We start from the raw sequence: 22,738 nt of genomic DNA, 5'->3' as shown, positions 1-22,738 counted from the left end.
TGATAATTGCAGTCAGTGGAAGACACCAGTGAGTCGGTCGCTGGTTTAAACTTTCAGTAGCCCAAAAGGGGTGAGTTGAGATCGATCCTGAGTATTGATAAATGACTCTCACAAATTTTCTGCAACTAGAACAAGTTTGCAGGAAGAGAAGTGAGGAGGGATAGGTTTGAAACAGAAGAAACCTAGTGACAAAGAGGCCACTGTTTGGACTGTCTCTCTAAGTAGTCCATGAGGGTAAATTTGTTTCCATTCGACTACGAAAGTGTGATTGTCACTTAGTTAATCCACAGGAGTAGGTTTTCTGGTGAGGGGAAAGCCTTTGTGAATACCACGTGTGTATTTACCCTTTGTCTGGGTGTGGTAGTTCACTGAAGAAAGGCACCCCTGTGGCAAATCACTGTTGGAGTCATTTCATATGTTGTGGAACTGGATAAGTGGCTATCACGTTGTGTGTTTGGGGTAACCTTGTGGAAGCTACCGGTGTGTCGACCCTTGCCTGGGTGGTAATTCCCTTGAAGAGGGTCCCCTTTGTGATAAGCTACTGTTGGTGATAATCCATATGTGGACTCTGTTGGAGTATCCTGTGGCCACCACTTTGAGATGTCCCGTAGCTGAATTCGGGTGTGGTACCACTTGTGGTGAAAGGTTATTCGTTGAAGATCACTATCGGTGATACTTCGTGTGTGGAGTGGAACAACTTCGGAGATAAAATCTACTACTATTGTTATTTTGTATTGCTGTCGTGGAATCTGTGGAATATCGATGTAATTGCCTTCTCACAACATTCGCCTTTGGATTACAAACATCTCGCATTAACCAACCTGTGCATCTGAACTGAACTTTTTTTTACATACTATCATAAGACCATATCAATTACCACCTAAGTTTGAAGAAGTCTGGGTTTTATATTTACACACCTGGATATGCATAAACCCTGCATGATCAAACCCTGTTTGATTTATCTGGTTTTGTGTTACTTTATTACATAGTTACTAATAAATTAGAATTAGTTAACAGCAAAACCAGACTCCAGGTGTGTTCCATTTCTGCTGGTTCTTTTAACCCGTTACAGGGTATGTAACAGCACTGAGGGTACATAAAAACAGATTGGTGGGTGGAAGCATATTTAGTAACAAGCATCCACTTGGAAAAATATATGATTCCTGTAAAATAAAGGACTAGAAAGGAAGTTTGAAATATACTAAAAACCAAAAGGTTAAAAAAATGTAATTAAAGAGGAAAACCAGAGAAATATGTAATTAAAATCAGCAAATTACAGAAATGTAGGATGAATAAATGTCAGTGTCCTGAAGAAATCCAGTATGTTTGTAAAAGGAATGGCAGGATAAAATGGTGTATAATTCAAAACGCAGCAAATCAAGAAATGTGGGAGAAATTTAAGAACAGATCACTCAAAAATATGGAATGCACCATAAATCGTGACTATTAGGGAATGTGAAATCTCCAATCCAGGACATCTGGAGAAATTAACTAATAAAATGACAAGCAGAATAATGTATTGTGTAATGACTAAAATGTTGCTACAGCTGAAGTTGATGCAATTCTTCTTCTTCTTAAGGCCATCATTCCTACTGGGGCATACCCTCACCAGAGTCCTCCGTCCTGAGCCGATGGAAGGTTACTTGGCCCTTTGGCATCCGCTTTCACCACATGACTTCATATGTCTTCCGGGTGAAGTTCCTTCCCCTCCCAGGGATGCTGTCTTTGGAGCTTCTGTTGGCATTTCATTAGCACTGGGTTTTTAATGGGATGGGGTTGCTAGCCCCATGCCCAACTCCCCTCCTTTCTCAGCTGGGCACAGTGGAGTGGAGGCAATTGGTTGCCTGATGAAAGAGCATTAGTCTGCTGAGAGAAAAGGTGCTGGATGCAAGGAGTTACCAGTTCTTTCGGCTGATGGGGGTAGAGGGCTAACATAGAACCATACAGCACAGCAGAGGCCCTTTAGCTCATGAAATACTGCAATGTTAACCTCCTCCAAGATTAACTGTTCCATCCCACGTAGTCCTCCATGTGCTTATTTAAGAGTCACTTAATGTCCTTAATGTATCTGTATCTACTACCACCTCTGTAGTTCCATGCACTTACAAGACCTACTGACATCCCCCTACACATTCCTCCAATTATCTTATAATCATGTCCTCTTGTATTAGCCATTACCACTCTGGGAAAAAGTCACGGTCTGTCTGTCTGCTCTATCTATGCCTGTCTTATATACCTCCATCAAATCGCCTCCCAACTTCCTTCTCTCCAAAGAGAAAAGCCCTAGCTCACTCAACCTTTCCTCATAAGACATGTTTTCTAGTCCAGGCAGCATCCTGCTGAATCTCCACTGCTCCCTCTCCTAAGCTTCCCCATTGTTCCTACACCCATGACTGTGTGGCTAGTGTTACGTAGCCCGTAACTGGGTTGCCAAACCAGCAGAAATGGACCACTTAGTTGGAGTCTGAATTACTGGAACTAAGAAAGTTTTATTAAAGAAATAAGTTACACAGTACTCTAATCGTAAGGATATAAATGCAACAGGTTAGCAATGATAAAACACACATGTACACAGAACTAGGATAATAGGAATCAATCAAGCTCTATCGCAGTCTAGGGATAAAATGATCAGTCTCAAGTGACGCAGAGTTCAGTTCAGCTGAGTACAGTTCGCAGTAATCGCTGTTGTGCCGTTGGAGAGAGAGAGAGAGAGAGAGGGCGAATGCAAATTTCGATTCAACAGACCTTTGATGTTCCCCTCAGTTAGCTTTCGGGCGAGCCCTTTTACTGTCTTCGGAGGTCACAGACTGTGACCCCTCCATTCCAGATACGATCGTTCTTCCGCGGTGAACCTGGCACCCAGGCAAGGGCGGACACACACACCAGGTTCCCACCGATCGTACCTTTTCACCCTGTGCGTTTATGGTCGGTCCCGCAACCAGACCTCCAAACTCTCACCAACTTTTCCAGGGTCTCGTTATCTCGTGATCTCGTGGTGTCTGTCTTGCCTTAGCGAATCTGTTCCTTTTATCTCCCTGCTGGGGTATCGCCTGTCCATCAAACTTCAAACAGTTCAGGTTCAAAGCAATCGGTCTGTCAATACTCGGACCGGTGTCTCTTTCCGTTATCTCTTTCTCCTCTCTCATTAACATTTTTTAATGCTGCTCCATTGTCTCACTTATCTCTCTCATTAGCATCAATCTTCTGATAACTTGGTTTTTCGTCACACTAGGTATAGCTCAAACAGCATCTATAAATTGCTCATGATACAACCATTGTTGGCAGAATTTTAGATGGTGATGAAAGGGCATACAGGAGTAACATATACCAGTTAGATGAGTGGTGTCACAGCAACAACCTTGCATTCAGTGTCAGCAAGATCAAAGATTGTGGACTTCAGGAAGGGAACACAACCCCAATCCTCATAGAGGGATCAGAAGTGGAGAGAGTGAGTAATTTCAAGTTCCTGAGTATCAATACCTGGTCCCAACATATCGATGCAGCTATAAATTTAGAATTTATATAAATCTTACATCCATCCCACACCATGAGGGAGTAAAAACCTTTGTGTCGTAATGTACAGAAATGTGAATTTATAAGTCTAGTGGCTTGTAGAAAGAAGCTGTCCTGTAACCTGTTGGTGCTGGCTTTAATAAATTTGCCAGACTGAAACAGCTGAAACAGTTTATGGTTGGGGTGACTGGTGTCCCTGATGATCTTCCAGGCCTTCTTTATGCACCTGCTGCTGCAAATGTTCTCAATGTTTACATCATCAGATGCGCTGAGCAAGACAGCAGCTATATTTCATTAGGAGTTTGAGGAAATGTAGTTTGTCAACTAAGACACTTGAAAACTCTACCAATTTACCATGGAGAGCATTTTGACTGGCTGCATCACTGTTTGGTATGGTTGGGGGGCGGGTGGATGCCACTACACAAGAGTGAAATAAGTTGCAGAAACTTGTAAAATTAGTCAGCTCCATCATGGGCACGATTCTCCAGAGTATCCAAGACATCTTTAAAGAGCAGTGCCTTAGGAAGGGGGCATCCATCATTAAGGATCCCCACCACCCAGGACATCCCCACTTCACACTGTTACTGTCGGGAAGGAGTACAGAGGCCTGAAGGCACACACTTGGCGATTCAGGAACAGCTTCTTCTCCTCTGCCATCTGATTTCTACATGAGTATTGAACTCATGAACACTACTTCACTACTTTTTTTAATTTCTGTTTTTTGCACTACTTATTTTAATAGACATATATTTGGTCAATGTAACTCAGTTTTTTTCCTCTGTATATTTATTTATCATGTATTTCACCGTACTGCTGCTGTAAAGTTAACAAATTTCATGACATATGCCGGTGATATTAAACCTGACTAATGAGACGACTGGAACTGAACACAATATTCCAATTGCAGTCTAACCATCGAACTGCAATAATACCCCGCGGCTTTGAACTCAATCACCAGACTAAGAAAGAAGTGCTTCATGTTGGAGTTGGGGAAGGGTTGCAGGGTTGTCAATGTTACCAGGCGTAATGCTGCTGGGAGAGGGGTAAGAGACAGCTAATTGAAGGAGAAGCAGGGGGTCCTATAAAAAGGGTTCCCAATCCTGTCATACCCCACACTTTCCAGTTCCTGCGATCCTCTAAGTTACGGGCAGGAGTAGGGTCTGGAGTTCTTGAAAATGCTGAGAGCTACGCTGTCATGAGTTGTGTACCTGAGCGATACTGGGAACGATGGAGTTGTGAACATAATACTGTGGTAAGATTCTTGTGCCAAGAGTTGGCAACTTCCAGGTATTGATACCAGAGTAGGGAAGGGGGTGTTTCTGGATACAGATTTGCACACCCCCTCGGAGCGAGCAGCGCCCCGCCCACGTGGCCAGATCCCACCTCCTGCTTTTGAGTTCCGCCCCCTGAATTGAGTTCAAGCCCTGATTGCAGGCCCCCGGCTGCTGGTTCCGCCCCCATATTGTAAGCCACGCCCCGTGCCTTGAGACCCCGCCCCTCCGTCCAGCTGCTTCGCTCGCTCCCGGAATGCTCGGCGCGCTGCGGTCGCCATCTTATGTGTTTCCTACAGGCTGTGGCCGGGAGCTGGTGCGTGCGGCGGGGCTGGAGCTGCTGCAGCCGGCTGGAGGATGCCTGGTGGATAAATGTGGCCCAAACCCAGCATCGCTCTGCTGTTGTTGCTGATCGCGGTGGTGGCGAAGCCAGAGCGGCCAGGTAACGGGGGCGGGGGGCGAGGCCAGGCTTGGCCTCCTACCCTATGGAGAGCGCTGAGGATTTATTCCCGGGCAGGGAGGCCGTTCCCAGCCTGTGGAAGCGTTGGTTAGGTTGGAGCCGATGCACTGGGGTAACTGGTTGTACCGGCGGCCGGGGGGAGGCGGATTATTTCACCACGGCAGCTCTGGAGGAATAATATTGAGTCATATACTCTCCGACCTGTCTAGCAAACCTAGGGAACCGATCAGAGAACGGTACAACAACTGGCCCTTGCCGTTATGCTCTTCAGATAGGGGTAGATGTGGTGTTGCATCTCACTAAGGACTGTTCTCTCACCTCATTAGCTTAACAACACTGGCCACAGCAAATGGGCTTGCCGCTCGGATCCACGCATACACATTTTCAGATAAATAAGTCATGTTCCTCTCGCCCCACCCTCAAATAAATCCCTGTCGATACAACAATCATCAGCGAAAATACAAATGTATGGGTGACATTAACTAGGTGGCAGCAAATGGATAAATGGAATGTTTCCTGATTGTCAGTACTTGACAAATGGTGTATGTTTGGAATCTGGGTACCTCCCCCAAGTGATTTAAATGAAGGAAAATAGAGTTAAGTATTCAGGTTTCTAGATGACAACGAATAAAGAAGGGAAGGAAAATCAAAAAGTTATAAAGGGTGCAGGCAGTTTCAGTGGTATGGCAGATGTTTAATGAACAGTGTGCTGTCACTCGTTACTTTAGATTCAAGAGCTGAAATCTTTAAACAACCAGGAATTGTGCAACTGCAGGGAGATTTGGGGTTGTTTTGAACTTCAAAATGAATTTCAAAGGGTTATAGGAACACTTATCTCAAGCTGAAGTGGAAATTTGTGGAACATTTAAATTTGTCTCCAAGTTATATTTGATAAAAATCTGCTCTAACTGTTGCACTTTCTCTTTTATGACCTGTTCATAACGTTGAAATGCTGAGAATGGCCCTTGTTCATTCTTTGTTTTTTTAATTAAAGAATTACCCTACTCTGCAAATTATTTTCCTTTGTTTATCTAATTCCCTTTTGAATTGGCTGATTGATGTTCCACAAGCACTACAAGAAGGTTAAAACTATTCTGTCTAGAAAAAAGTGAGTTTTTCACTGTATCCCTTGTGTATTTTGCCCATTATTAATTCTGTTCTTTAAGAATCTGATAGTGCAGTTTACTGTACTCTAAACAAGTTGTGATCTTAATGTCTCAAGTCTTCCTTGTCCATTGCTGACTTTCTCTTTCTTTGTTAGAGGAAAATCTTCCTCTTTTTTTCTGTGAAAGCACTCTAAACTTAGAATGCAATTGTTATGTGCAAATTCTGTCCTCTCTAGTCACTTTCCAAAACTCAGGTGTCAGTCGAGTAAAACAAAGATTCAACTGAAAGAGATAGTCTGAACTAAGAAGGAGAGCTGGTTATATTCTGTGCCATTTTCATAATGGCAATGGAGTTAAATGGCTCAAAGGTTGGTGCAAGTGACTGGGTCAGTAGCACCAGTACTGGGGAAAGAGGGAGCTGTTCCACTGGGATAAGTTTCATTTGAATTCTGCTTGGACCAAAGTACTGGTGACATTATTCCCGGAGAGGGTTCTGAGAGACATGATCTATCTGCATTTGGAAAGGCAAGGACCGATTGGTACCAGTGGAAAATAGTGTGTCATGAATTTTATTGGATTTTTTTTTGGAAGAGGTACCCATGAGAATTGACAGGCAGAACAGCAGACACTACGAGGCTTTTAGCAAGGCTTTTGACCAGGTCCCACAAGTAGGTTGGTCTGGAAGCTGAGATGACGTGGTGTGCAGGATGAGCGAGCATGATAGTGAAAGTGATTTTTAGATTGGAGGCCTGTGACCAGTGATGTGACAAGTGATTGGTGCTGGGTACCCTTGTCATGCATAACGATTTGGATGAGGTTGCAAGTTTGGTTCTCATCCAAATCATTAACATGGGTATGACAAACAACATGATTAGTAAGTTTGTGGTTGACATCAAAACTGGTGGTGTGCAATGTTCCCGCTAATTTTTTGTTGTCACTGTGCGCAAATATCTTACGTTGTGCAAATTTTTTTCCTGTGACAAAAGTATGTGCATACTGAATGTACACATGGCACAGTTTATGTAGGTTTACAAAATATTTGACTTAAAACTGCACAGAATAACAACAAAATAACATACATACTTAAGTCACTCAGTTATTTTTTCTGTCTCCTGTTTTTGGCATTTACCCATTCTTTGTAAATATCTAGACTAATAGAATTTCCATCCAATTGATAGCTTTTGATTCTCATTAACATATCCGAATGACATTCACCTAAGCAGTGTCTCAGCTTGTTCTTGAGTTGATTCATTGCACTAGACACAAGAAAGGCTCCCCCAATGTCCATCAACTGTGCAAGGTCGCAAAACTGTTCATTTTGAAGTACAAATGCCACCATTTGAGCAAAGTTTGAAATCAGTTTGGATTTAATTTTTTCTTACATGGAAAGTTTGAAATCATTAAACTGTCTAACTATTACAGTATTTTCAGCTAGAAAATCATGATATTTTGGGCATAGGCATTAACTTGTTCATCGCCAAATGTGAAGTCACAATCTGCAATTGCGGAGAAATCAAAAACTGACCATTCTTGTACCTCATCTTCAGGAAGCCTATCTTCTAAATGAACACAAAGACTATTTATAAAAGTCAACAGTGAACTTGTATCTTCTGTGACGTTTTCTTCACATTGTTGGCTTAATAAAACTTTAACTTTGTCACTCCACGAAACATTGAATCCCAGATACTGCTTTCTTGTTAATTTTGCCTCACACAAAATGAAGTGAATCAATCGGTGTCAGGCCACTCTTTTTCAGATTCTTGCACTGTGCAGCCAGTTCATCAAAGACATCACTTAAAACCTGTAAAGCTACTTTGTATGTGATGTTTTTCAATTTCTTGTGACAGTATTTAGCCACAGGTTCACTTGACCGATCTTTTCCAATAAAAACTTAGTAAGCTATCTGCAGGATTTGAAACAGATCTTTGTAAACTTTACAATATGAACACTGTCCGTCAAAGATGGCTGCCGTTGTGATGCAGCTGTACAAACAGGAACAGGAAAGGTGAGGTGACGTAAATTAGTGACATGCATTGTGGTATTTGAAAAACCGACTAACTAGTTAACAGAAACATTTAGCTAAAAGGTTATTTTCAATAAGCATAATTATTAATTACTACATTATTTTAGGTAATTAGCCTTTTGTGTGCACATTAGTTTCCTTTGTGCACTGGTCGAAAAACGTTAGAGGGAACATAGGTGGTGTGGTAGGACAATGAAAAAGGTTGTCTAAAGTTGCCACAGAACTTAGATGAGAAAACAGGCCAAGGAATGGCAGATGTGAAATAAAACATTTTGGGAAGTTTTGCACAATAAATGACAGAGCTCTGGAGCATCTTGTAAAACAGAGACCTCGGGGTACAAGTACGTAAGTGATGAAGAAGACATATGGCATACTTGTCTTCCTTAGATGGGGCATTGAGTTTGAGAGTTGGAAAGTCATATTACTGTTGTATAGGACATTGGTGAGACCGCACCTAGTATACTGGTCCATACTAAAGGATGTGATTGTGCTCGAGTATACAGAAAAAATTTCACAAGGATGATCCTAGGGCTGGAAGGTACGCATTATAAAGAGAGATCAGACACTAGGGTTGTTTTCCTTGGAGCAGAGGGGTATAAGGCCACAAGATATAGGAGCAGAATTAGGCCATTTGGCCCATTGAGTCTGCTCCCCCATTTTGTCATTGCTGATCTAGTTTTCCTCTCAGCCCCAATTTCCTGCCATCTCCCTGTATCCCTTCATGCCCGAGGGATGACCTTAGAGGTTTATAAAATCAGGAGTCGTGGATAAGATAGACAGTCAAGATTTTTACCCCCAGGGTAGGAGAAGAAGTTTAAGATGCGATGGGAAAAGTTTAAAGGGGACCTGAGGGGCAAATATTTCACACAATATGCTTGATATAAGGAACAACTTGCCAGAGGAAGTGTTAGAGGGAGTTTAGAAGAGATTGCATAGGTTAGTGGAAAGGAAAGGTTTAAAGGGATATGGGCCAAATGTAGGCAAATGTAACTAGCTCAACTGGCAACTTGATTGACATGACTGGACGAATCTACTTCAAGGGGCTGTTTCTGTGTGGTATATTTCTGTGATTTATCTGCCACTGCAATTTTATTATGTCATAGATTCCAAAAGGAAAGTTGATGTGATAATTAAAGGCTATTAATCTTAAGTGCACAAAGCATCCATAACAGTTCGTTCACAGAGAAAAATGGAAATGTTTTCATGACATTAGGCAGATATGATTACAAACTAGCCAAGGCTGGGAACAGTATTTCAGGGGTCTTTTTGAAGGATAATCAAAATTGAAAACAATTGGTGAGATAGCTCAGATAGTAACCAGATAGTGTGAGAAATTATCTTGGCTCAAAACATGGAAGTAAAATCTGTTTGGATAGAGATCTGAAATAAAAGAGAAAAATGTGTTTATTACTTCAACAGTACAAGACTAGAGTACTGGTATTCAGGAAATCTGGGTGTTCTTGCATAAGAAACCATTGGTATGCAGTTTCAACAAGTTTATAAGATAAGTATATATTGGCTCCATTACAAAAGGGCTGAGTATAAAAGTGGAAAAATGTTTACTAGGTTTATTCAGTAATGCAAGTATTGACTGAGTAAATTGTGTCTGCCGGCCCAAGTTTAGAAGAATGAGAATAGTCTTATCAAAGCATGCAATTCTAAGTGGCTCAACATTTCCTATGGTAGAATCTTGAATGGGGGTCATTCTTTGGAGGGGATGCATGCTTGAGATGTGAGGAAAAATTCCCTTGATGTCTGTAAAATGATCGAATTCTGTACCTTGGAACTGTGGATGCTGTTGAGTTATTGGGCTGCATTCTGCTCAGACTGGCTTGCTCTTGTCCCATCCCAAAGTCAATAATTCAGTGACCTGCAACAAGTACCTTGTTATTGGTACCTTGTTATTCTAGCAAGCTGTGAGCAAAGGGAGAGCATGTTGCAGCCCATGCAGTATTTCAAAGCTGAGACAGCTCTTTGGACCACTGAGTTTGTGTATTTGAGGCCAATTCCCAGACCAGTTAATGTTTTATTGAATCAGGGTGGCTCTGCAAATGTCAAAGGTTAGACCAGGATTCTTAGCTCTGCTCCTTTACGTAATACTATGTATTCACTAGTCAAACTATTTATCATTTTAGTAGTAATGACCTCTAGTGTGTGGCAAAGTGTGGGAGTGAGTCTCAGCCGGTTAGTTAGGAACCCTGCTTGACATGGTAACTGTAGTGTTTTTGTATAATCCAAAATAATATGGATGTCAGCAAGTAGAAACTTGACTGACTGCTGGCTATAAGATTTTAACTTCTCTAAGATCGCAGGTTACTCATAGAATCGAGGTACAGTGCTGTTTTATTGGTTTCCATTTGAAGAAAGCTCTTTAATTATTGTACTATAACATTTGAAAAAGATGTCTGGTTACCTAACAGATCTGTCAAGGTTGGCAGAACAGTGAGGTGTTTCATTAGCTGTGGTCTCTATGGTTGTTTTCTCCTCTTGTCTTCTCTTCATCTCTACTGATCGCAGTTTTAAGAGAAGATGCATAAAGGATTTATCTCGGTTCTCGGTTGACTGCTTTTTATCCATTGGGCAGATGCTAGTGGTTTGGCCAATATTCCTTATCCGGACGTTTCCTTGCTTCAATCAGTTACGCCAACCAGCTTCTCTTTTGTGAATGCGATCCTTGTTAATCTCTAGCTTTAGTTGGGTGGTGTTTAGAGGTCAGGGTGTTCAGGTAAGGGGTGGTATGGCAGCATAGTGGTTAGCATCAGACTTTTACAGTGCCGGTGACCCAGGATTATTTCCTGCTGCTGTCTGTAAGGAATTTGCATGTTCTCTGCATGGGTTTCCAACCTCATTTCAAAGACATATGGGTTAGTAGGTTAATTGATCACTTGGGTGTAATTGAGCGGTACAGGCTTGTTGAGCTGGAAGGGCCTGTTATTGTGCCGTATCTCCAAATAAAATAATATTTTAGTTCTGACCAAAATGATGCAAACTGTTCTATCTGTCCAACACAAACTCACTTGCCTTAAAAGCATCCTAGTTAATGTCATATTTATTTTTCCTCCAGAGATTGTCAGTGGTACATGTCTGCTTTTAAAGCTCTACTGAAGCTTAACTGCTGAAGCTTGTATATTGAAGAATGCTGTCTCAACATCCCTTTGTTATTTTTTTATTGCCTTCCCAAAACCTACAATATCTTAACCATTATTATGTGGATAATTTCAAGCAGTAAACAACTTACTTAATCTTCTAGCTATACTCCTGACAATTCATAAGTTAACATACAACATATTGATCCTGTTGGAGCCAAAACTATACATGGCTTGTTTCTGTGTTCCCATGGTGATGACATGGTTCTCTGCATCTTGGAGCAATCTATGTGGATTGATCTTTCCTCCCTCATAACAGTGTTTCCTTTGTGTTTTGTCTTCACTTAAGGGACTCTTCTAATCTTGAGTCCCAATATGGGACTTCGAGATCTTTCTCAACTGTGCCTAGAATATTTAGGCTGTTGGTAAAGAGGCATTCAATGTAGAAAAAAATGTGGCATTGTTCTAGGGGTAGAGTCCAACATAAAACCCTTGGTCTGGGGAATGTGTCGTAATGTATAGGATTATCTATGGTTGTGGTAAACCATTCCTAACCTGCTCATTCTGTTTTTTACAGGTCCACGCCTTGGTCTGGCAAGACTTCTGTCAGGTAAGAGTTTATAAAAATATGAAGTATAGCACATTTGTTAAAGTATGATATTATGTAATGACTGTATTTATCATTGAATACAAAATAAAACAAATGGACCTATCAGCATGTGTCAGGAGTCAGAATAAATGTTTTTTTAGATATAATTCTTTCAGTACTAGCAACACTGTTTTATGACTCAAGTTGTCAGATTGTGGTTAACTTTCTGTGTCTGATGGCGATTAATGGGTTTGTATTTGGAGAGGTTTTATGTTCTTTGTAAGGTCTCCATAAGCCTATGGTATATCCGTGGCCAGTGATGCAGACTCACTTCTGTGAAGGGGTTGGGCTTTGGTGAAGTTAAAGTGGAAAATGGTGAACTGGATTGCCGTAAGAATACACTCATTAGGGATTTGAATGCAAGAATGATTCTTTTCCCTCAACTATTGGCAGATCCATCATCATCACATTTACATTTCAATTCTGTTTCTGACTGGTCTACAGAGAGATGTTGGGATTTTCACTGCAGTTCTTCCTATTTCAACACCAGTTGTGGAGGGAAACCTCTGATAGCATGCTGTTTTAAAATAGGACGTACTGTAGAAACGGCATTTGGACAAGCTGCTGATGTGGTAACATTGCTCGTTTCTTTTCACAGAGCTGCGCTGTACCACTGGAGAATTTGCTTGTAAGACTGGAACTATTCAGTGTATTCCTCAGAGCTGGTACTGCGATGGCTGGCAGACCTGTGAAGATGGTAGTGATGAACTCGATTGTCCAGGTAAAGGATTAAACTGGGATTCAGTCTGTGATGTGATCTCAAATATGTTTTTTTTTGGGTTTGGTTATATTTGTGACATCAATGCACATGAAAGTAAATATAAAACCCAGGACTCTTAAGCAAGGTATCTCACTTCATTTCCTTCTCTGGTACAACTTAAAATAAAGATTTTGTATCAGTGTGTATAGAAACATACAGATTAGTGTCTATAAAATGGTGAGTATTGTGGCACTGGCATTGTTCTGTGATGTGACGAAGTGCTATCGAAGGTTGGTCATGGTTAAAATTAACTCCTGCTTGAACACAACAGGTCTACAGTGGATGCAAACTTACTGGGTCTCCACTTGGCTTTGATTGATGTCAGGGGCACGTGGACAATGGCAGTGCGTTGGCCGGGGGGTGGGGGGGGGTCACATGGACAAGGGCAGTGTTGGCTGGGGGTGCACGTGGACAACGGCAGTGCGTTGGCTGGGGGGCAGGGGCACATGAACAATGGCAGTGTGTTGGCTGGTGGGGGGGGGTGCGGGGGGGGAGTGTATGTGGACAACAGCAGTGCATTGGCCGGGATGCTGTTATCTGTTACAGCTCGGCATTCATCACCGTCGTTTCCTCAGTACTAATCAACAAGTTTCTCAACCTGAGCCTCTGTATCTCCCTCTGGAACTGGATCCTCAACCTGGTTATGGGGAAATTGCAGTCAATGCAGATCAGTAACAACATCTCATCTGACAGTCAACACAGCCATACCTCAAGGATGTGTGCTTAGCCCACTGCTCTACTCTTTCTATACTAATGCTGTGTGGCTAGGCACAGCTCAAATGCCATCTGTACATTTGTCGAGGACAGCAGTGTCTTGGCAGAATCTCAGACGGTAACAAGGTGGTGGACAGGAGTGAGATAGAACAGCTAGTATCACAACAACAACCTTACCCGGTGTCAGCAAACCCAAAAAAATGATTGTGGACTTAAGGAAGGGCAAGTGGGAGAAGATGTACTAGTCCTCATAAAAGGGTTAATGGTAGAAAGGGTGAGCAGATTCAATTTTCTGGGCATAGATATCTCAGAGGATTTACATGAGGAAATCTGCAGATGCTGGAATTTCAAGCAACACACATAAAGTTGCTGGTGAATGCAGCAGGCCAGGCAGCATCTCTAGGAAGAGGTGCAGTCAACGTTTCGGGCCGAGACCCTTTGTCAGGACTAAGTGAAAGAAGAGCTAGTTAGAGATTTGAAAGTGGGAGGGGGAGGGGGAGATCCGAAATGATAGAAGACAGGAGGGGGAGGGATGGAGCCAAGAGCTGGACAGTTGATTGGCAAAAGGGATATGAGAGGATCATGGGACAGGAGGTCGAGGGAGAAAGAAAAGGGGGAGGGGGGAAAGCCAGAGGATGGGCAAGGGGTATAGTGAGAGGGACAGAGGGAGAAAAAGGAGAGAGAGAAAAAGAATGTGTGTATATAAATAATTTATCCTGGTCCTGAGACATGACTACAATTACAAAGAAGGCACATCGGTGGCTATACTCCATTAGGAATTTGAGGAAATTTAGTATCTCACCAAAGATTCTTAACCTTCTACAATGTACTGTGTAGAGCAATCTGACTGTCTGCATCACTGCCTGGTTTGAAAGTCTGCATCACTGCCTGGTTTGAAAGCTCCAATGCACAACATCAAAAGAAGCTGCAGAGGGTTGTCGACTCGGACTGTTCCATCACATGGACAACTCTCCCTCCATTGATGGCAATTTCAAGTGGTGGTGTCTCATCCATCCAGAGACATAGCATCTTTTCATTACCACCATTGACGGTGGGGTACAGGAGTTTGAAGGCCCACAATCAGCATTTTAGGAACAACTTCACCATCATTATTCCTCATTTGCACTGTTTATTTGTAACTTATCACAATGTTCACATCTTGCACTGAAAACAAGTTTCACACAGCAAATTTCACGATATGTCAGTGATAATAAGCCTGATTTTGATTCTGCATTGATGGCTAAGATCAAAGAACTTAAAAGAGGTGCTTCTTGAATTGAGTAGGTTTGCTAGAGAGTGGAAAGAAGGGCTGCCTTTTGTCTTGAGTCCTTGATGAAGTTCCTGTAAACTAAAAACTGTTTGAAATTTTGTACAATGATTTAGTTCATGCAAATTGGTGTGTTTTGAATTTAACAGACCAGAAGGCTGTACAAATCATAGAGCAGATTTCTGTATTTGTACTCTGGAATGTGAAAGCTAATCTGTCCTGGGTGATCCTGTCAGCAGTTAACATCTGTGTCTTTAGTCTCTTCATCTGTAAATCATTGAACTGGAATCTGAACTGTAGCCTCTCCCAAAAAGGGGAATGGGAGGGGTCTCCTGATCGTTTCCTCCCGACGAGGCCACTCCTCGGACTGGAGCAACATCAAATCAGAGTTGGTGTGAGTGATTAGTAGACTCTGATGCAGAAGAATTGCTCCTGACATCTAGTGTACGTGCCCTTCGATAAAAGTTTTGGAGAAAGGTTGCTGTGCCACTTTGGAGCTAGAGGCTGCTCAATAGACGGAGAGGAAACATAATGTTCTGGTTGTGGAGATTTTAAAATGTCTCTTGTTCCTTTTCATTATTGTTTATTCTTCAACCTTTAGCATGTGATCATCTTTGTTCTGTGACCCCTCTGCCATTGAAAACAATTTCCCTCAATCTATTCTGTTTATAAATATTTCACAGTTTCATGGTTGTAAACAACTATCCAGTTCCCATGCAATCACCTCTGCTCCAGGGAGGACAGCCCCAAATTTTTTAGCCCAGTCTTTCTCAAATCCTTTCAAGCTTTTGCATTGTTGCTTAATCAGCAAAATGGCTGTGCCTTGTTCTGCTCTGAACAAAAACCAGTGTTCTGTTAAAGTTCTTAGTGATTTTGTTGATGATCTACTCCGTGCCTCTATTTATAAAGCCAGGATTCCTTGTTCCCTTGTTCTATTTTTAACCAGTTTGACAACTGGCCCTGCTCTATATATAGGAAAACACTTGCTAATATACTGTTGAAGCATGTGTAATTGAAAGAAAATTATTGATTTGGTAGAGAATTAGCAGAGATTGAGAAGGAGATAGGTGCGAGGGTTAATGGCAGGAAGTGTAAGTGGCATTGCCTTTAGGAATCTGCAGTGGAGCCACAAATATTTGACCTATTTATAAATTTCCTACATCCCTATGTACTACATAGTGGAAGAGAGTAGTGTCCCAGTTTGCTGATAAGGGATGACATTGTAGGCAGTGAAAGTAGAACATCATTTTAAATAAAAAAAGCAAATTTCTACAAGAATTTTTGGAGCAAATTTCTGCAGCCCACTGAGCATCACCGATGATCACCGGCACAATTTTGCCTGTACAAAAGTCATCACTAGTTTCAGGAACAGTTACAATCCCTTCACCATCAGGCTCTTGAACAAAAGGGGATAACTTCACTCGCCCCATCGCTGAAATATTCCCACAGCCAATGGACTCATTTTCAAGTACTCTTTATCTCATGTTCTTTTTTATTGCTGTTTATTTACTTTTGCATAGTTTGTTGTCTTCTATACTCTGGTTGAACACCGTAGTTGGTTGGTCTTTCATTGATTCAGTTATAGTTACTATTCTGTGGATTTGTTGAGTATGCCCACAAGAAAATGCATATGGTGACATGTATGTACTTTGATAATAAAATTTATTTTGAACTTTCGAACTTTGAAAATTAAAGCTAGCAAATGGAAATTAATATATTTCAGTTGAAGCAAGCAGCTGAGAAGAAGGGAGAGAAAAAATCAGTACAAAAAGTTTTTTTTAATATATAAATACTGCTCGGGGAGAAGGGTCTGCACTGCGCAGGTGCATGACGTAGCGCGCCAAGGTTTAAAAAGAGGAATTTTCAATCGTTCTTGTTTCAGTCGAAGCAAGCAGCTGAGAAGAAGGGAGTGAAGAAATTGGGTACAAAAAGTCTTTTTTATATATATATACACACACACACACAAACACTGCTCGGGGAGAAGGGTCTGCACTGCGCAGGCGCGTGACGTAGCATGCCAAGGTTTAAAAAGAGACCACCATATACAGTGGGCAGCGGAGTGAGAGGGAGCAGAGAGGGATGGCTTTGGCTCAACAGGCTTCGGCGAGAACAGGCAGAGGCCAGGGTTGGTTCCAGTAAGTTTCTTGTCCAGTTTGTTTAGAGTAGAGAGAATGCCAGACAGGATGTTGGAATGCTCCTCTTGCAGGATGTGGGAAGTCAGGGAGCCCTTCAGTGTCCCTGACAATGACACCTGCAAGAAGTGCATCCAGCTGCAACTCCTAACAGACCGCGTTAGGGAACTGGAGCAGGAGCTGGATGACCTCCGGATCATTCGGGAGAATGAGGAGAATGATAGTAGCTACAGGGAGGTAGTTATGCCAGAGGAGCAGAGCACAGGAAATTGGGTCACTGTCAGGTGAGGGAAAGGGAAAAGGCAGGCAGAGCAGGGTTCCCTTGTGGCTATTCCCCTCAACAACAACTATACTGCATTGGATACTGTTGGGGGGGGGGGGGCGGATGACTTACCTGGGACATGCTGCAGCAGCCAGATCTCTGGCACTGAATGGTTCTGCAGTGCAAAAGGGAGGATGGAAAAAGAGGAGAGCGGTAGTGATCGGGGACTCGATTGTTAGAGGTAGAGATAGGAGGTTCTGTGGTCGTGACAGAGAGTCCAGGATGGTTTGTTGCCTCCTGGGTGCCAGAGTCAAGGATGTCTCTGATCACTTGCATGACATTCTGAAGTGGGAGGGTGATCAGCCAGATGTCGTGGTGCACATTGGTACCAATGACATAGCAAGGAAGAGTGAGGAGGTCCTGGAGAGTGAGTATAGAGAGCTTGGTAGGAAGTTGAAAAGCAGGACCTCGAGGGTGGTAATCTCAAGATTGCTACCTGTGCCACGTGCCAGTGAGGGTAAGAATAGGATGCTCTGGAGGATGAACAAGTGGCTGAGGAACTGGTGTAGGGGGCAGGGTTTCAGATTTCAGGATCATTGAGACCTCTTCTGGTGCAGGTGGGACTTGTACAAGAGAGACGGGTTACACTTAAACTACAGGGGGACCAATATTCTTTCAGGGAGGTTTGTTAGTGCTATTGGGGAGGCTTTAAACTAGATTTGCAGAGGGATGGGAACCAGAGTGCCAGAGCTGACAGTGGGGCTGGGGTGAAAATAAATGATGTTAAAAGTTCAAGCAAAGCCACAAATAGAAAGGTTGTGAGTGGTGGTAAAAATCTTCTGAGGTGTATATATTTAAATGCTAGGAGTATTGCGGGGAAGGCAGACGAGTTGAGGGCATGGATTGACACATGTAATTATGACGTTATAGCAATTAGTGAAACTTGGCTACAGGAGGGGCAGGACTGGCAGCTTAATATTCCAGCGTTTTGATGTTTCAGATGTGATAGAGGCAGAGGAATGAAAGGTGGGGGGGCGGGTAGCATTGCTTGTCAGGGAAAATGTCACAGCAGTGCTCAGGCAGGACAGATTAGAGGGCTTGTCTGCTGAGTCCTTATGGGTGGAGCTGAGAAACAGGAAAGGTATGGCCACATTAGTGGGGTTGTATTATAGGACAATAGTCAGTGAGAATTGGAGGAGCAAATCTTCAGAGAGATAGCAGGCAACTGCAGGAAACAAAGTTGTAGTGGGAGGGGATTTTAATTTTCCACATATTGATTAGGACTCCCATACTGTTGGGGGTCTAGATGGGTTAGAGTTTGTAAAATGTGTTCAGGAAAGTTTTCTAAATTAATATATAGAGGTACCAAATAGAGAGGATGCAATATTAGATCTCCTATTGGGAAACGAGTTAGGACAAGTGACGGAAGTGTGTGTAGGGGAACACTTTGGTTCCAGTGATCATAACACCATTAGTTTCAGCTTGATCATGGATAAAGATAGATCTGGTCCTAGGGTTGAGATTCTAAACTGGAAGAAGACCAAATTTGAAGAAATGAGAAAGGATCTAAAAAGCGTGGATTGGGGCAGGTTGTTCTCTGGCAAGGATGTGATCGTTAAGTGGGAAGCCTTCAAAGGAGAAATTTTGAGAGTGCAGAGCTTGTATGTTCCTGTCAGGATTAAAGGCAAAGTGAATAGGAATAAGGAACCTTGGTTCTCAAGGGATATTGCAAGTCTGATAAAGAAGAAGAGAGAGTTGTATGACATGTACAGGAAATGGAGTAGAGAAGGTGCTTGAGGAGTATAGAAAGTGCAAGAAAATACTTAAGGAAATCAGGAAGGCTAAAAGAAGACATGAGGTTGCCTTGACAGTCAAAGTGAAGGATAATCCAGAGAGCTTTTACAGGTATATTAAGAGGAAAAGGATTGTAAGGGATAAAATTGGTCCTCTTGAAGATCAGAGTGGTTGGTTATATGCGGAACCAAAAGAAATGGAGGAGATCTTAAATGTTTTTTTTGCGTCTGTATTTACCAAGGAAACTGGCATGAAATCTGTTGAATTAAGGGAAACAAGTAGTGAGATCATGGAAACTGTACAGATTGAAAAGGAGGAGGTGCTTGCTATCTTGAGGCAAATTAAAGTGGATAAATCCCCAGGACCTGACAGGGTATTCCCTCGGACCTTGAAGGACACAAGTATTGAAATTGCAGGGGCCCTGGCAGATATATTTAAAATGTCAGTGTCTATGGGTGAGGTGCCGGAGGATTGGAGAATGGCTCATGTTGTTCCGTTGTTTAAAAAAGGATCGAAAAGTAATCCGGGAAATTATCGGCCGGTAAGTTTGACGTCGGTAGTGGGTAAGTTATTGGAGGGAGTACTAAGAGACAGAATCTACAAGCATTTGGATAGACAGGGATTTATTAGGGAAAATCAACATGGCTTTGTGTATGGTAGGTCATGTTTGACCAATCTATTGGAGTTTTTCAAGGAGGTTACCAGGAAAGTGGATGAAGGGAAGGCAGTGTATGTTGTCTACATGGACTTCAGTAAGGCCTTTGACAAGGTCCCGCGTGGGAGGTTAGTTAGGAAAATTCAGTCGCTAGGTATATGTGGAGAGGTGGTAAATTGGATTAGACATTGGTCAATGGAAGAAGCCAAAGAGTGGTATTAGAGGATTGCTTCTCAGAGTGGAGGCCTGTGACTAGTGGTGTGCCACAGGGATCGGTGCTGGGTCCATTGTTATTTGTCATCTATATCTATGATCTGGATGATAATGTGGTAAATTGGATCAGCAAATTTGGTGATGATACAAAGAATGGAGGTATAGTGGATAGTGAGGAAGGTTTTCAAAGCTTGCAGAGTGATTTGGACCAGCTGGAAAAATGGGCTGAAAAATGGCAGATGGAGTTTAATACAGACAAGTGTGAGGTATTGCACTTTGGAAGGACAAACCAAGGTAGAACATACAGGGTAAATGGTAATGCGCTGAGGAGTGCAGTAGAACAGAGGGATCTGGGAAAACAGATACAAAATTCCCTGAAAGTGGCGTCACAGGTAGATAGGGTGAGGCCGAGTCTGGAGTATTGTGTGCAGTTTTGGTCACCAAATTACAGAAAGGATATAAATAAGGTTGAAAGAGTGCAGAGAAAGTTTACAAGGATGTTGCCGGGACTTGAGAAACTCAGTTACAGAGAAAGGTTGAATAGGTTAGGACTTTATTCTCTGGAGCGTAGAAGAATGAGGGAAGATTTGGTAGAGGTATATAAAATTATGATGGGTATAGATAGAGTGAATGCAAGCAGGCTTTTTCCACTGAGGCAAGGGGAGAAAAAAACCAGAGGACATGGGTTAAGGCTGAGGGCAGGGGGAGTTTAAAGGGAACATTGGGGGGGGCTTCACACAGAGTGGTGAGAATGTGGAATGAGCTGCCAGACGAGGTGGTAAATGTGTTTTTTTTTAACATTTAAGAATAAATTGGACAGATACATGGATGGGAGGTGTATGGAGGGATATGGTCTGTGTGCAGGTCAGTGGGACTCGGCAGGAAATGTTTTGGCACAGCCAAGAAGGGTCAAAAGGCCTGTTTCTGTGCTGTAGTTTTTCTATGGTTTCTATTTCTGTAAGCAAGTCTAAGGTTATCCAGATCAGATTAGTCAATGTAACAGAGAAAAATTCTTTCTAAACAGTTAAAAAGCAGGATCAGACGAATGGCAGGTCCTAAAGTTCACTGAAGTGTCATGGGTAGGCCCAGAGAATAATCAGAAAACTTCAAGTTTGTGACTGCTGTACTTTGAACTGAAGAGCAATGGGTAACAGAACTGGAATCCAATTGTATACATGGGCGTAGTGGTAGGGCAATGGTTAAGTTACCAGACCACTAATTCAGAGGCTTGGATTCTATAATGAAAATCAGATTTATTATCACATATCTATGACATGAAGTTTGTTTACTGGCAATAGGATGGTGCAAAAACATAAAACAATGAAAATAAATAAACAGTGCAAAGCAAAAGATGAATAACAAGGTATTGTTCATGGATCCTTCAGAAATCTGATGGTAGGGAAGCTTGTTTCTGAATCATGGAGTGAGTTTTCAGACTCCTGTGCCACCTTCCTGGGTTTTAATGAGTAGCCTCTACTGCCTTCGCTGATAGTGCATTCCAAGCACCCACCACTCTGTGTGAAAAACTTACCTCTGACATCCCACTTGTACCTACTTCCAAGTATCTTAAAACTATGCCCCTTGTGTTAGCCATTTCAGCCCTGGGGAAAAAGCTGCTGGCTATTCACACTATCATTGCCTCTCATCATCTTATACACCTCTATCAGGTCACCTCTCATCCTCCGTCACTCCAAGGAGAAAAGGTCAAGTTCACTCAACCTATTCTCATAAGGCATGCTCTCCAATCCATGCAACATCCTTGTAAATCTCCTCTGTACTCTCTATAGCATCCACATCCTTCCTGTAATGAGGTGACCAGAACCGAACACAGTCCTCCAAGTGGGGTCCAACTAAGGTCTAATATAGCTGTAATATTAGCTCACAGCTCTTGAACGCAATCCCACAGTTGATGAAGGCCAATACACCATGCGCCGCCTTAACAACACTGTCAACCCGCGCAGCAGCTTTGAGTGTCCTACGGACATAGACCCTAAAATCTCGCTCATCCTCCACACCGCCAAGAGTCTTACCATTAATATTATATTTTGTCTTTAAATTTGACCTACCAAAATGACCCACTTCACACTTATCTGGATTCAGCTCCATCTGCGACTTCTCAGCCCAGTTCTATATCCTATTGATGTCCCGCTGTAACCTCTGACAACCCTCCAGACCATTCACAACACCCCTAACTTTTTATCATCAGCAAACATTCAAACCCACCCTTCTACTACTTCATCCCGGTCATTTATAAAAATCACAAAGTCCCAGAACAGATCCCTGCGGACCTCCATGCAAAATACGAACCATCCACAACCATTCTTTGCCTTATGTGGTGAAGGCAATTCTGGATCCACAAAGCAAGGTCTCCTGGATCCCATGCCTCATTACTTTCTGGATGATCCTTGCATGGGGAATCTTATCAGATACCTTACTGAAATCCATATACACTACATCCACTGCTCTACCTTCATCAACGTGTTTTGTTGCATCTTCAAAGAATTCAATCGGGTTCAAAAGGCATGACCTGTCCTTGACAAAGTCATGCTGACTATCCCTAATCAGATTATGTCCCTCCAAATGCTCATAAATCCTGCCTCTCAGGATCTTCTCCAACAATTTTCCCACCCTGGGTTATCTCTACCTCCTTTCTTGAACAAAGGAACAACTTTCCAATCCTCTGGTACTTATCCCATCCCTATTGATGATGCATAGATCATTGCCAGAGGCTCAACAATCTCATCCCTCGCTTCCCACAGTAGCCTGGGGTATATCTCGTTCGGTCCCAGTGACTTGTTTAACTTGATACCTTTCAAAAGCTCCAGCACATCCT

The 22,738-nt window shown here is 42.4% G+C and overlaps 1 protein-coding gene across 1 annotated transcript in view; it reads left to right on the top strand.

Moving 5' to 3' along the window:
- Positions 1-5,019: 5,019 nt before the first annotated feature.
- The window catches only part of dgcr2 (DiGeorge syndrome critical region gene 2), a 118,617-nt gene continuing 100,898 nt past the window's right edge, over positions 5,020-22,738 (top strand). Inside the window, exons 1-3 of the mRNA XM_063040930.1 lie at positions 5,020-5,226; positions 12,037-12,069; positions 12,707-12,829. Coding sequence (XP_062897000.1) covers positions 5,157-5,226; positions 12,037-12,069; positions 12,707-12,829 — 226 coding nt within the window. The 5' untranslated portion in view covers positions 5,020-5,156. The remainder of the gene's footprint in view (positions 5,227-12,036; positions 12,070-12,706; positions 12,830-22,738) is intronic.

Source organism: Mobula hypostoma, chromosome 2 (assembly GCF_963921235.1).
Source record: "Mobula hypostoma chromosome 2, sMobHyp1.1, whole genome shotgun sequence".
NCBI lineage: Eukaryota > Metazoa > Chordata > Chondrichthyes > Myliobatiformes > Myliobatidae > Mobula > Mobula hypostoma.
Note: the sequence above shows the minus strand (reverse complement) of the source record. Positions and strands in the feature narration are given on the sequence as shown.